The 15,474-nt window shown below is 36.7% G+C and overlaps 1 protein-coding gene across 1 annotated transcript in view; it reads right to left on the reverse strand.

Annotated features, from left to right (window-relative positions):
• The window catches only part of LOC141690489 (uncharacterized), a 35,113-nt gene extending 20,903 nt beyond the window's left edge, over positions 1–14,210 (reverse strand). Inside the window, exons 1-4 of the mRNA XM_074495284.1 lie at positions 14,005–14,210; positions 13,423–13,742; positions 13,045–13,180; positions 12,848–12,953 (exon numbers count right to left, since the gene is read on the reverse strand). Of these exons, the coding sequence (XP_074351385.1) occupies positions 12,848–12,953; positions 13,045–13,180; positions 13,423–13,742; positions 14,005–14,210 (768 nt within the window). The remainder of the gene's footprint in view (positions 1–12,847; positions 12,954–13,044; positions 13,181–13,422; positions 13,743–14,004) is intronic.
• Between the last annotated feature and the right edge of the window lie 1,264 nt (positions 14,211–15,474).

The raw sequence follows: 15,474 nt of genomic DNA on the forward strand, positions 1-15,474 counted from the left end.
ACTTCTTTGTTAATAAGACTACCCGTCGATTACAATCGACGTCAACAATCACAACCATCCGAAATATTGCTCCATTATTTTATACAACATACATCTCACCATTCAAAATTAATTATTTAAGTCTGAAAATATTTTATATAATTATTTTATTTATTTATAAAATTTAGGACTCAGAACATCGTCATCACTGTCCACCGTCCGCTCGTAACGAGTCATCGCGGTACGACGGCAAAATTTCCGGGGTACCCGATAATTCGGATTCCAACCAAAAATTTCACCGATTTATTTTTAAAATTGGTTTTATTGCACGGATATTTTATTTCACAAAATCAGTCAACAAAATCCCTGCAAGAACACAATTAATTCATATTAAAACCAACTGCACAATACTTAAGCCCATAATTAAAGCCCACTATTAAACCCAACTGACAGGCCCAATAATAGGCCCAACAGAAGGCCCAAATAGTCAAGCCTGAACTTCAAGCCTAACAACACATAAAGTCCAACACCATGAACACAACCACACCACCACTGCACAGCCAACACTTCCCATCGCACACACGCACATCACATACACACGCGCACGTCACAAATACACACAAACACATTACAAACACACACACACACATATTACAAACACACACACACACACATCACAAACACAGAAGCACACACAAAATCACACAATACACACACATAATCACCTACCGCCGCCACCAAACCGGAGAACCGGCGGCGACAGCGGCCAGAAAAAGAGAAGAACCGACGAGGAAATAAAAGAAACAGGTGGCATAGGAATTACCGAGAGGAGGTAGCAAGCGGGGGAGGAAGAGTACGAGGAACAGAGAGATAGAGATTACGAGAGAGAATAATGAGATTAGAGAGAGAATGAGAGAATAGAGAGTAGAGAGACTCGAAGAAAATAGTGAACAACCGGGAGGGTTGTTTCTTTCTTTTTTTTTTATTTGTTAACAGATGTTGCAACATGAGGCATAACACGTGTCCCGGGTTAATAAGAAACTGACACGTAATACTTAAGATAGATATGGAGACTCTGAAGCTCGATTTTATCCTAAAACTCAAATTTAACGGACAAAGGTGCACGAAAAATAATCCCAGAAAATTATGAAAATAATCTTAAAATGTCATAAATATCCCGAAGTTTATACAACATAAGTTTCGTAATTTTTAAAACACTATTTAAGGTGCACTTTGTACCCGCTTTTAACAAATAACGAAACGACGCGCGGGTGAAACGATTCCCGAAAATTTCTAGAATAATTTTAAAATTCTCAGAATATTATAAACTTCATAAAATATGAGTTTCGTAATTTTTGAAGATTTCCATAATTAAGTATGGATTTTACAACCAAACATACTCAGAAAATTAATTAAAAATAAATAATTAATAGAATATTGATTTCTCAATTTTGTAAAGTCCTAAAAATAATTTTTAAAATTATAAAATTATAAAACCAACTTTATAAATAATCCAAGTATTTATGAAATTAAAACTATAATAAAATCACTTTTACAAACGAGATAAAATCATACCACTTACTAATAAGTCACACAATTCAATCCCACATATCCACAGGTCATACATAATTAAATAAAAATCAGTAACTGCTACCAAAACCAGTACCCAACTTTATTTAATTATTCAAATCTTTATTACACGTTTAAATGAAAAGAGAAATACATGAGTCGTTATATCCTTTCCCCCTTAAAAAGATTATGTCCCCAGAATCTGACTTAGCTAAACAAATGAGGATATTTATCAAGCATGTCTGACTCTAATTCCCAAGTAGACTCTTCTACTCGAGGATTTCTCCACAAAACTTTTACTATAGAAATCGACTTATTCCTAAGGACTCGTTCCTTAAGGTCTAGGATTTGGACCGGTTGCTCCACATAGGACAAATCTGGTTGAAGTTCAATCGGTTCATATTCTATGACTTGATTCGAATTAGGGACATAGGGTTTTAACATAGACACGTGGAATACATTATGAATGTGCTGCCATTGTGGTGGTAATGCTATCTCATAAGCAACATTTCCTATTTTCTTCAGAACCTCAAAGGGTCCTATAAATCTAGGGCTAAGTTTACCTTTCTGACCAAATCGTACTAACCCTTTCCAAGGTGATACCTTTAGTAACACTAGAGCTCCTATCTCGAAGTCCATATCTTTCCTATGCAAATCTGCATACTTTCTCTGTCTATCTTGGGCTGCTTCCAACCTTTTCCAGATCAACACTATGGAATCTCTGGTTTGCTAAACCAACTCAGGACCTAACACTTTCTTTTCTCCTACCTCATCCCAATACAACGGTGATCTACACTTATGTCCATACAAGGCTTCGTAAGGCGACATCCCAATACTGGCATGATAACTGTTATTATACGAGAACTCAATCAAAGGTAGGTGCTCATCCTAATTACCTTTAAAATCCAGAACACAGACTCTCAACATATCTACTATGGTCTGAATCGTTCTTTCACTCTGGCCGTCCGTCTGGGGATGATAAGCGGTGCTCATATTCAACTTCGTTCCTAGGCATTCTTGGAATTTAGTCCAGAACCTGGAATTAAATCTCGGATCTCGATCTGACAATATGGAAACAGGCACTCCATGTTTGGTAACTATCTCATCCAAGTATAGCTTAACTAACCTTTCCAATGAATATCTTTCACTGATCGGAAGGAAATGCGCTGACTTAGTCAAGCTATCAATGATTACCCAAATAGCATCATGATTCGCTCTCGTCCTTGGCAATCCTACTACAAAATCCATAGCAATCTCCTCCCATTTCCACTGGGGAATCTCCAAGGGTTGTAACAATCCACTCGGTCGTTGATGCTCTGCTTTCACCGTTTGACACACATGACATCTACTTACCCAATTGGCAATATCCTTCTTCATTCCTGGCCACCAAAATTTTTTCTTCAGATCCTGGTACATCTTGGTACTACCAGGGTGGATAGAAAACCCAGAGTTATGTGCTTCCTGCAATACTTCGTTCTTCAATTCCGTTACATTAGGAATCCAAACTCTGGATGAAAATCTATATAAACCTTGACTATCTTTTTGAGTACACAACTCTTCTCTTGTCAAAGTATCCAACTCTTGTTCCATAACTCCTTCCTGACATCTTTTGATCTTTTCCATCAATGCTGGCTGGAAAGTAACTTCATATAGTTGCTCTGACTTTCGTTAAGTACTCAAACTTCAATTTCCATTCTTTCCAAGTCTCGTGCCAATTCTTCCGCAATCTTAGCCATATTCAGCCTTTCCTTCCTACTCAAGGCATCAGCCACTACATTGGCTTTACCTGGGTGATAATTAATCGAATAATCATAATCCTTAATCAACTCCAACCACCTTCTCTGTCTCATGTTCAGATCTTTCTGCGTGAATATGTACTTCAGGCTCTTATGATCTGTGTAAATATTACATTTCTGGCCATACAAGTAGTGACGCCATAATTTTAAAGCAAATACTGTAGCCGCCAATTCAAGGTCATGAACTAGATATTTTTGCTCGTGGGGCTTTAACTGTCTGGAGGCATAAGCAATCACTTTGTCATGCTGCATTAACACACACCCCAATCCTTTTAAAGAAGCATCACTATAGATTACAAAGTTTCTTGTCTCATTTGGCAATGCTAACACTGGAGCCGTCACTAGTCTTAGTTTTAACTTCTGGAAACTCTCTTCATACTTTTCCGTCCAAACGAACTTCTCATTCTTCATGGTCAACTTAGTTAGTGGGGATGCAATCTTCGAGAAATCTTTTACAAACCTTCGATAATATCCTGCTAATCCAAGAAAACTCCTTATTTCCGTTGGTGTCTTCGGTTGCTCCCACTTTGATACGGCTTCGATCTTTACCGGATCTACTTTGATACCTTCCTTACTCACTACATGTCCAAGAAACTGTACTTCCATCAGCCAAAACTCACACTTAGAAAACTTAGCATACAATTGCTTTTCTCTTAATTTCTGAAGGGCAATCTGCAGATGCACTGCGTGATCTTCTGGGTTCTTCGAATATATAAGGATGTTGTCAATAAATATAATAACAAACTTATCCAAATACTCCTTGTATACCCTATTCATCAGATCCATGAAAGCCGCTGGCGCATTCGTCAATCCAAACGACATCACTAGAAACTCGTAATGGCCATACCTTGTTCTGAATGCAGTCTTGGAGATATCTTTAGGCTTTATTTTCAGTTGGTGGTAGCCAGATCTTAATTCAATCTTTGAGAAGTAACATGCTCCCTTAAGCTGATCAAACAAATCATCAATTCGTGGCAAATGATACTTATTCTTTATTATCAACTTGTTCGGCTCTCTATAATAAATGCACAATCTCATGCTTCCATCCTTTTTCTTCACAAATAGCACTAGGGCACCCCACGGGGAAACACTAGGTCGAATAACTCCCTTGTCCAATAATTCCTGAAGTTGCTTAGCCAATTCTTTCATTTCCATCGGGACCATCCTGTATGGAGCCTTAGAAACTGGTTCAGCTCCAGGTATCAAATCAATGGAAAACTCTACCTCTCGATCAGGTGGCAATCCTGGTAACTCTTCTGGGAAAATGTCAGGGAATTCTCTTACTATAGGGATCTCATCCAAGATAGGGGTCTCTTTCTTCGTATCCACCACATGAGCCAAGTACGCCTCACATCTTTGCTGCATCAATCTTTTTGCTTGCATCACTGAAAGGAACTTCCTATCTTATCTCTGTCCTTGGTAACTGATCCTTTTATTATCTGGGGTGTACATAGCAACTCTCTTTTTCTTACAATCTATATTCGCATTATATAAAGATAACCAATCCATGCCTAAAATAACATCAAAGTCTCCCAACTCGAAGGGTATTAAGTGATACCCTGAAATCTCTAGGGAACAACTAGGACAAAATTGTTTTACAGGTACTTTATATTTATTAGCCACTTCTATGGCTAGGGGTTCGTCTAGGTCTTCTAACATCAATTGTATTTTATTCACACAATTCACAGATATAAAAGATTTGGACGCTCCCGAATCAAACAAAACATTAACAGGTACGGAATTAAGAGTAAGCGTACATGTAACCACATCGGAATCATGAACTGGAGACTTCTGGGTCATCTTAAAAGTCCTAGCTCTAGCAATACTGGTTGCTGGTCCTTGGGACACACTCCTTCCGATATTACCTTGAGTCACTGGATTGTAATTCCTAGCTATGTGTCCCACTTTACCGCAACTAAAACAAGTAACTCCTTGAATCTCAGACTTACACTCTGTGGAATAGTGACCTTTCTGTCCACACTTAAAACAATTAATATTCTCTCGGCACTGTCCACTGTGCTTTTTCCCACATGCCTTACAATCAGCCACTGGCTTACTCATCCTCGTCGGGGCAGAGTTAACTGAAGTTGTACCGGGTTTAGCTTGGGGAAAATTCTACCTTTTAAACTTCTTATTCTTATTCTTTCCAAACCAACGCTGAAACTTCCGACTTGCTATTCCTGATTCCGACTTAGCGGGTCCACTTTCAAATTTCCTCTTCTTCTCACCCTATTCTTTTGCAGCTAACTTCTGATCACTCTCTATCACTAAGGCAGCCTGGACTATCGGAGTATAAGTCTTAAGCTGTAAGGCTACAACTCCACTCCTTATTTCTAGCTTCAACCCTTGCTGAAACCGCTTCGCTCGTTGAGCTTCTGAATTCACATATTCCAGTGCTCTACGGGCCAACTTCGTAAACTTCGCTTCATATTCCGTGACACTTCTATCTCCTTATTTCAGTTCCAAAAATTCCATCTCCATTTGATATTGGAGACAGTCCGGAAAGTATTTTTCCAAAAACAACTCTGTAAATCTGGCCCAGGGAACTAGACCTTTACCTTCTAGGGCTCGCGTAGATTCCCACCAATAATTCGAATCATTCCTCAGAAAATAACTAGCATAATCAATTTTTAAATCCTCACTCACCTTGGTGAGCGCAAACGCCTTTTCCATTTCCTTTAACCATATCCTGGCAGCAACAGGATCTACTTCTCCTTCAAACTCTGGGGGCTTCACTGCTTGAAAAGACTTAAAACTAACACCCTGATTTGCCCCTCTCATCTCATGCTGCTGTTGGATTTGTAGTTGCTGCTGTTGGATTTGCTGTTGTTGTTGTATGAGCTACTGTTGCTGTTGTTGTTGTTGTTGCAATTATTGCTGCTGCTTCTGGAATTGTTGTTGCTGTCGGGCCAGCTGTATAGTCTGCTGACGCAACAAGTTCATCAAGTCACTCATGGAAGGATCCCCAGCAGATCCGTTATTGGGCTGAGAATTTCTCTTTGGTGGCATCTCCTGAAACCTAACAGTCATATATAAAAAAATGAATTGCTCTAGCAGTTTATATTTATGCATCAGGAGAGCGTTGCCACAAAGACAATATTCTCATCCCCAGTTTAATTGGATTCATCCTGAGTGAATGATTATAGTCTAAAAATGCCAGCAACAGAAACAACAATAATAATAACAACAATAATAGCAACGCACAATATATAAAAACTGAATAATAAGATAAAGCAGCTGAAATACAGTAACCAACAAAATCCAACTAGTACAACTGAAAATCCAACTGAAAAGAACCATCCGAATACACACCAAAATTTGCTGTCATAGCAGCCTCGCCTACTACAAACTATCACAACATAATGTATATATACAAAGTAAACAATTACAGAACTCCTAGAGGTCAACTCTGAGCTCTGCATCCCTCTGCTGCAACTCTGTCTAGCCACTACCACTGCCACCAATGGAACCTAGCTCAAACACTAGCCAGTTCACTAGGTCCTGATACTGCACAGCTCTGAACTCTGAACTAATGAAACGGTCAACAGATCTAGCCCTCTCTACTGCCATCTAGGTCAATGCTCGCACACGGGCTCGCACCTCAGGGGAAGGGGCAGAAATACCCTTAAATGGTGCAATAGGTACCTGGTCCAACTGAGCAGCAAACTCCGGACTCTGATCTCTAATAAAGGAAGTATTCACCGCCCTATGGATATGGTAAGGGATCGGTGAAGAAGTACCACCAGGGGCCACAGGAGGTACTGAAGGTCTCATCATGAAAGAACTGGGACCGCAGCCGGGAGGGAAATCCCTGACAGTAGACACAGACCTACATACCCAACGGGGACGAGGACCAGATCCAGGGATGTCTCGAGGCACAAAGGAAGGGACCGGTGGAGGAGGCATAGGGGTCTCCTCAGTAACAGCATCAGGGGGTCTCTCAGAATCTGAGCTATCCGAATTAGAGGGATTCTCCCGAGATGGAGAACTCGAAATCGCAATAGGCCACTGCCAACATAATAAATATATAGGCAAGACACAACCAGGTCAAGGAAATTCTATCAAAACATTTAATAGATGTCGGGGTAACGCCGCCGGAACCCTCGACTGACTCTAATGGTTTGCTCCTCTAAATGAGTTGCTGACTCACACCTACAGACTTACAGTATCACCTACTCGACACACTCCCTAACCTGAATCAGGGACTTGAACCTGTAGCTCTGATACCAACTGTGACGGCCTCAACCCCGGGGTCAGGAGTTGACATCACTAAACACAATTACCAAAAATATAAATAACAAAATTATTATTAAAATATACTAACTTGACCCCAAACCAAGATCCGATCTAGGTTCAAGTATAATTCAGGTTCTCACTATTACAAACTCTTTATTCAACATCTAACACACACTAACTTTATTCAGCAACTTTTCAGACCTCATGGCCTGATACAAACTACCTCAGAGGAGCCGGGTTCAGTAGGGGCGGAAACATGGGTCGGTCTGACTGATCTTCTAGGCATCTGCGAAATATACATAACAGTTTGCAAGGGTGAGCATAATCGCTCATCAGTACCAAGATATGAATAACATAGTAAACCAGTAATGTAACAATAATGGGAACAAAGTTATAATATGGTATCAACATTTCATAATGAAAATCAGAGATAACTAGATATCACTAACTAGCATGCTTTATTAAAACAAAATAGTAGTATGTTGTGTAAATACCAGAGTCCAATTTTAGCATGCTAATCATTTTTATAAAACCGTTGTATCAACTATTTATGCTCTTATATAAATCAGAAATCCCAATCAGATACATAGCGGATATGTGAAGACAGCTGATCAGGCTATCAACACTAGACGGCTCTAACTGCCATCCCATTTACCTGTTCCGGAACTCAGAGACTAGCTAGGTCTCTGACCTGCTGGACTAATCGGTTTTATAGTGTGCGCAACCGAATTAGCCTCTTACGCCACCTCAATAGGCCTACTCTGGCCTCAATGTATCCCATATCTGACCGTTTTATCCAGTTTTCAAAACACTTGTACCTATCTCATTTCCAAAATCATTTATTTAACCAGCACACATATAAAATCCATTCTGTAAATCATTCCATTCGAGATAAATACCTTTCGAAGTTACTTTTCCCCAAAACAATTTGAAAACAGTGATTTATAACTACAGGGGATACGTAACTTAAAACATTTCTGTTCCATTACGAGAATAAAACATTTAGCTATTCATATGCACTGAACCATAGAAGAATGGTCAGGGGTACTTGCCTTGCAACGCTTTACAAAATCCTAAGTAGCTTTCACGTTGACTTTGATCCTGGGAAAACTCGACTGGGATCTACAAATACAGAGTACCCTAATTTGTTATACCGACATGCTTGATATCCTCAAATCCTAATTATCCAATCCGATAACCCGACTCGTATAATCATTATACACATAATCACGTAATCATGTAGTCGGAACACTATTAGGGGTAACACGTATAATATAAATACGTACGTTTACACATATATTTTTTTTTTGAAAATTTTGAAAATTTTGTCAGCAACTTCTTTGTTAATAAGACTATCTGTCGATTACAATCGACGTCAACAATCAAAACAATCCGAAATATTGCTCCATTATTTTATACAACATACATCTCACCATTCATAATTAATTATTTATGTCTGAAAATATTTTATATAATTATTTTATTTATTTATAAAATTTAGGACTCAGAACATCGTCATCACCGTCCACCGTCAACTCGTAACGAGTCATCGCGGTACGGCGGCAAAATTTCCGGGGTACCCGATAATTCGGATTCCAACCAAAAATTTCACCGATTTTTTTTTTAAAATTGTTTTTACCGCACAGATATTTTATTTCACAAAATCAGTCAACAAAATCCCTGCAAGAACACAATTAATTCATATTAAAACCAACTGCACAATACTTAAGCCCATAATTATAGCCCACTATTAAACCCAACTGCCAGGCCCAATAATAGGCCCAACAGAAGGCCCAAATAGTCAAGCCCGAACTTCAAGCCCAACAACACAGAAAGTCCAACACCATGAACACAGCCGCACCACCACTGCACAGCCAACACTTCCCATCGCACACACGCACATCGACACACGCGCACGTCACAAACACACACACACATTACAAACACACACACATAACAAACACAGAAGCACACACAGAATCACACAATACACACACATAATCACCTACCGCCGCCACCAAATCGGAGAACCGGCGGCGACAGCGGCCAGAAAAAGAGAAGAACCGGTGAGGAAATAAAAGAAATAGGCGCCATAGGAATTACCGAGAGGAGGTAGCAAGTGGGGGAGGAAGAGTACGAGGAACAGAGAGATAGAGATTACGAGAGAGAGAATAATGAGATTAGAAAGAGAATGAGAGAATAGAGAGTAGAGAGACTCGAAGAAAACAGTGAACAACCGGGGGGGTTGTCTCTTTATTTTTTTTATTTGTTAATAGATGTTGCAACATGAGGCATAACACGTGTCCCCGGTTAATAAGAAACTGATACGTAATACTTAAGATAGATACGGAGACTTTAAAGCTCGATTTTATCCTGAAACTCAAATTTAACGGACAAAGGTGCACGAAAAATAATACCAGAAAATTATGAAAATAATCTTAAAATGTCATAAATATCCCGAAGTTTATACAACATAAGTTTTGTAATTTTTAAAACACTATTTAAGGTGCACTTTGTACCCGCTTTTAACAAATAACGAAACGACGCGCGGGTGAAACCATTCCCGAAAATTTCCAGAATAATTTTAAAATTCTCAGAATATTATAAACTTCATAAAATATGAGTTTCGTAATTTTTGAAGATTTCTATAATTCAGTATGGATTTTACAACCAAACATACTCAGAAACTCATTTAAAAATAAATAATAAATAGAATATTGATTTCTCAATTTTATAAAGTCCTAATAATAATTATTAAAATTATAAAATTATAAAACCAACTTTATAAATAATCCAAGTATTTATGGAATTAAAACTATAATAAAATCACTTTTACAAATGAGATAAAATCATACCACTTACTAATAAGTCACACAATTCAATCCCACATATCCACAGGTCATACATAATTAAATAACAATCAGTAACTGCTGCCAAAACCAGTACCCAACTTTATTTAATTATTCAAATCTTTATTACACGTTTAAATGAAAAGAGAAATACACGAGTCGTTATAGTACTCATATAACACATAGCGAGTATATACTTGTATACTTAAATCTATATCTTAATAAAACAATCATGATCTAAATAACTCGACAACCCAAAAACTATTCCTTCATTTTTAACTATAAAATTCGAAACAAAACAAATGGTATCAAGCCAAGAAATCAACATGCAACCACTTAACTGGACACGCAACTAACCACATCTTTTAAACACCAAATCAATCTTACACAAACCATATAATTAGACTCTAGAATCAAATTGACCAAACAACTTAAATCAACCCTTTTTAGTACCATATACCATTCGGATTTTTCAATAATACACAAACAATTTATTAAATATCGACATGCAAGGTTCCATTTACAATTTAAACCTATTTTAATCCATTCCAAAAAAGAACACTTTTTGAAATCATTTCTTTTAAACCAAAAACTGAACCAACACGTTATTTTTGAACAAAATCTTAACATGCATAAATCCAATCATTTATTCCTTTGAAAATCGAATGAAATCCATGCTTTTAGTAATCAAAACTTAACTTATTCATACTTATCTACTCACATATCCAATATAAACCAAATTCTATTTCCAAATTAAACAATAACCAAATTAAAAACAAAACAACTTGTAGACTTGACATGCAATCAATCAACTCAACATGCAATACTCTAAATCACAAATCCAACTTAATTAAACCCATGATCTAATCATTTAACCCGTTTTCTTTCCAAATCAAACAAAATATAACTTGATTATACTTAAGATTTTACATGCATGCAAAGAAACCAACTAAAAAACAAAGTTATATATATATATCATCAAAACCAATCGAACATTAAAACCCTTTTGCAGAACTCATTTATTCCAACCAAAAACCAAATCTTTGAACCAAAACCCATTGTAAAATTTGAATAAAAATCGAAATCCCTTTTTAATAGCAAAAAGTCGAACCTACCTCGAAAACAAATCCAAGAAAATCACACAACTTATGTACTATACTCTCTCTTAAGATCATACACTAAGAAATTGTGTTTTCTTAGATATAACCAAGAGATGTTGATGCAAAAACTTTCTTAAACACTTGCTTGAAAAGAATATATTAATGGGGGATTGAAAATGATGAAGATCAATGGAAAGATCTTTAAATTCTAAGTAGATTTTGGTGTTGCGTGTAGGAGATAGAGAGAGAGAGAGAAAGAGAGCTCGATGAGAGAGAGAAGAAGAGAATGAGAGAGAGCCGAGAGAGAAGAAGGAGAGGGGAGAGATGAAAAATGATGTGAATGAAGTGGTGGTAGAAATGACAAGCCTTTTTTTTATTCTCCCATGTGCTTATATTAGTGGAATTGTAAAATTACCAACTTACCCTTCTCTCACTACTAGCACAAACTGCATGCAAGGATGATATGATAATTTGGTTAAGTTGAAATGAGATAGTGGGGTGGTTAATGACACAACTACCCTTCTCTTATATTGTGAGTGGAAATGCATGCAAGGGCAATTAGGTAATCTAATAATTATTAATCTAATTAATTACAAAGAATACATTTTATAAATAAAACCATAAATCTATAAATTACAAGAGTGATATCATAAAATAGCTTAGAATTTTAGGAATTTAATAAAATCAAATTTGAAATTTATAAATAAAAATAATTTTAAACACTATTTTTCATAAAGAATAAAAATGCATTTATAACCTATATAAATAGTAATTAATGCACTTCTTATTTTCTAAAATTCTAAATAATAACATACAAGCATATAATCACATAATCATGCACCTTAATAGTTAACAACATAGATTCACATATCACGTATAGTAATAAAATATAATTAATCATAAAATTTTCCTTTGTACTAATACTCATTCTTCGCGTAACCGGTCGCGTCCTGACTAACGGTCCGACGCTGAGCGTTTTCAACTAAGCTTCACAATCATTCTCTTTATACCAGCTGGCACGTCAAACTGGAATATAATATTTATTTAAATATTTCTATTCTCACATAATAACACATAATTCATATAATTACACTTTACTCGTATAATTAATTCGTGAAAATTCCCAGTCGTTACATTCCCCTCTCATCACTGTCATTCGGTTGCCTTTTTCTCTTTCTCTGGACATGAACCGTAGCACGATCATGGCCTTTCAAACAGTATTTATATATATATACTTAAGACTGCGTGCGTGACAACATATTTCCACATTCATATGGAATTGATACTTGACCAAAAGATCTCGGTTGTATGGTACTACCCACTGGTTGTCCAACTCAGTCTTTCTTAATTCAACAATAATGTTTGTCCTGCGTTGAATATACATCGGGAAGCCACTGTCATCAAAAGTAGTTCGAGCACAGTACCTGAAACCATTCAGTTATTACAAAGTTTAGGTATTAGGTTAACTTACTGGATTCTGAAATGACATAAAAAAAAGGTATGCCTATATCTTACTTTTTGGGAAAATGACGTATGCAACGTAAATCTTTCATGCATGGAGACTTGACATTTTGCAAATCACATGGACCGTGGATCATAAATTCCTTCACGGCCGTATAACCAACCGGATCTAATAAAGTATCTCGGATTTCTGCGGATACAAATTTATCCACATTCTGCTTGATGTTTTTTTCGAATCAACATCAAGCCATATTAACATATGTATATGTGGAAGGCCTCTTTTTTGAAACTCAACGACATATATAACTGCAAAATTGGAAAATATAGATTATATTGGCAATTTGCAAAACAAAATGTACGCCTACCAAAATTTTCTCAACGTAATAATCTGATTAGAAATTAAACTAAGAAAGTCCTGGTTAGCACTCTTACCTCCATTACAAACCCCAAAGTGTTTTTTGTCCTTAATATCTACCATTAATTGATCAAGTTTTAGCCTAAACACCCTTGATATGATGTCGGGACAGCTTGGAGCAATGCAACCAGGCACATAATCCATCATCTTTTGTATTTCATCCCAAAGAGAATTACAGGTCATAGTCAGGAATATGTCAGGATGTCCGATGTAACGGTATATGGCCAGCGCGTCTTGGAAATTTTGTTGCATGTATCGCTTCGAACCAACGTAGCCAGCTGGCAGAACTATACCTTTAACGGTATTTGAACTGTCCACATCACCTCTACTAACAAATCTACAAATATTGTTGTATAATTCATTCCGTAAAGTAGTTTGGTGAGTACGGAATCACCATAGTCGAGTATGTTCAATGGTAGAAAAAGCATCAACCATATACCGTTGAAATAGTCTTCCACCAAGCTGAGGATTCAAACCTATAATATAACTTTCATTATTTATTTCTGGGGAACATAAACAAATATATATTATTTATGAAATATAGCTTATCATCAACCTCTCTAATTTAGGAAGCATATGAGTAGTAATTCTTCAGAGACAAAAAGCCACGTGGTTTGCAAGAACTATCAGTAGTCTTTTGATATTTTATCTTTGGGTGAAATCCATCTTCTCCACGTAGAAAGAGTAAAGGGTACTGTAAAGCCATCAACTTCGGATGAACATAAGAAACATGGACAAAACCTTTGCCTTTTTCATTGACAACTATATCACGGTCGGCACATGTTTCTTCAGTGTCACCAACCATAATGCCAGCAACTTAATCAGTGCTAGAAATATGACACTCTCTTCCACTCTCAGATCTAATAACTTTCAGTGTAATCTGCAGCTCAACAATTTCATCGCTTTCATAAAGATCACGCTGCTGCCTAAACTTACCAACCAATTGATTTGTTTCATCTAACATTGTTATAAGACCTCATACAACCTCTTTATCAACACTTTCTCGAACCTGAACACTAACCCACCGAAGATGATTATCAACTTCGTTAATGGTGTCCTAAATGTAAAGTTGATAAAATTTGGGGGTTTCATTATCATTCGGTATTAAAGATCCAAAAACATGGTAGTTCTGACTATTTAATCTATACACATAAGGCACCCTTCCATTATTGATTGAATGATCTATATTACCACCGGTAGAAGTAAAGGAAAAAATTGCATTGTAGAGTCGTATCAATCTATGAAAAGCAGAACCTCTTTTCTTGTCGTTGTATAAATCCAGAAAATACTGAGGCGTAGGAGGGATTGGAGGCAATCTCACTGCACTTTTCATGCAACAAACAATGTCTTCATCATCACCATCAAGCGACCAACTAAGCAATCTGTATCATCTGTATTTTTTAATTTTATTGTCACAAAATTAAATGTGGGTAATTTTTTAGGAGTACGTCTTTGTATTTCTTACCACTTGATTCACAACCACTTGCTTCATAATCTGATCCTTCAGAAAAATCAGACCATAGCGAAGGAGCAACTACATTCAGACCTGCAAAAAAACATTAAATGGTAAATCATAATTACGTAACATAACAAAGACGAAATGTCAGATACATATCACCTTCATTAAAGTCATTACTTTATTCCTCATCATCAATAACAATCTTATCTGCGAATAATTCTCTACCAAACCCAAGATAATTTTCCTTCCCTTTCCGGTTCAAAGGTTCACGTTCATTTAAGGAAACATCATTAATATTTGATCGTGTTTCCTCTATTTCATAATTAAAACAACAATTCTTTAGTTATTCCTGTTACCATAAGATAGACAGGCAAAAGCTTAACAATGGTAGAATCTAATATTTACCTTTCACCATATTTCTAGAAAATGAGGCGCTACCTAAATTTGTTAAATCTGATAAAGGAGTTATATCCTGACTACCTTCAGGAGGATTCATATAGTTTCCTCCGCTATTTGATCGGGGAGTAACAATTGGACTACTACATTCTACCAACCAAATATTAAACGCATTATTGCATCATAAACATAAAATAGCAGTTGCTTTGCAAGA

The sequence above is a fragment of the Apium graveolens genome, chromosome 10 (assembly GCF_009905375.1).
Source record: "Apium graveolens cultivar Ventura chromosome 10, ASM990537v1, whole genome shotgun sequence".
Classification (NCBI taxonomy): Eukaryota; Viridiplantae; Streptophyta; class Magnoliopsida; order Apiales; family Apiaceae; genus Apium; species Apium graveolens.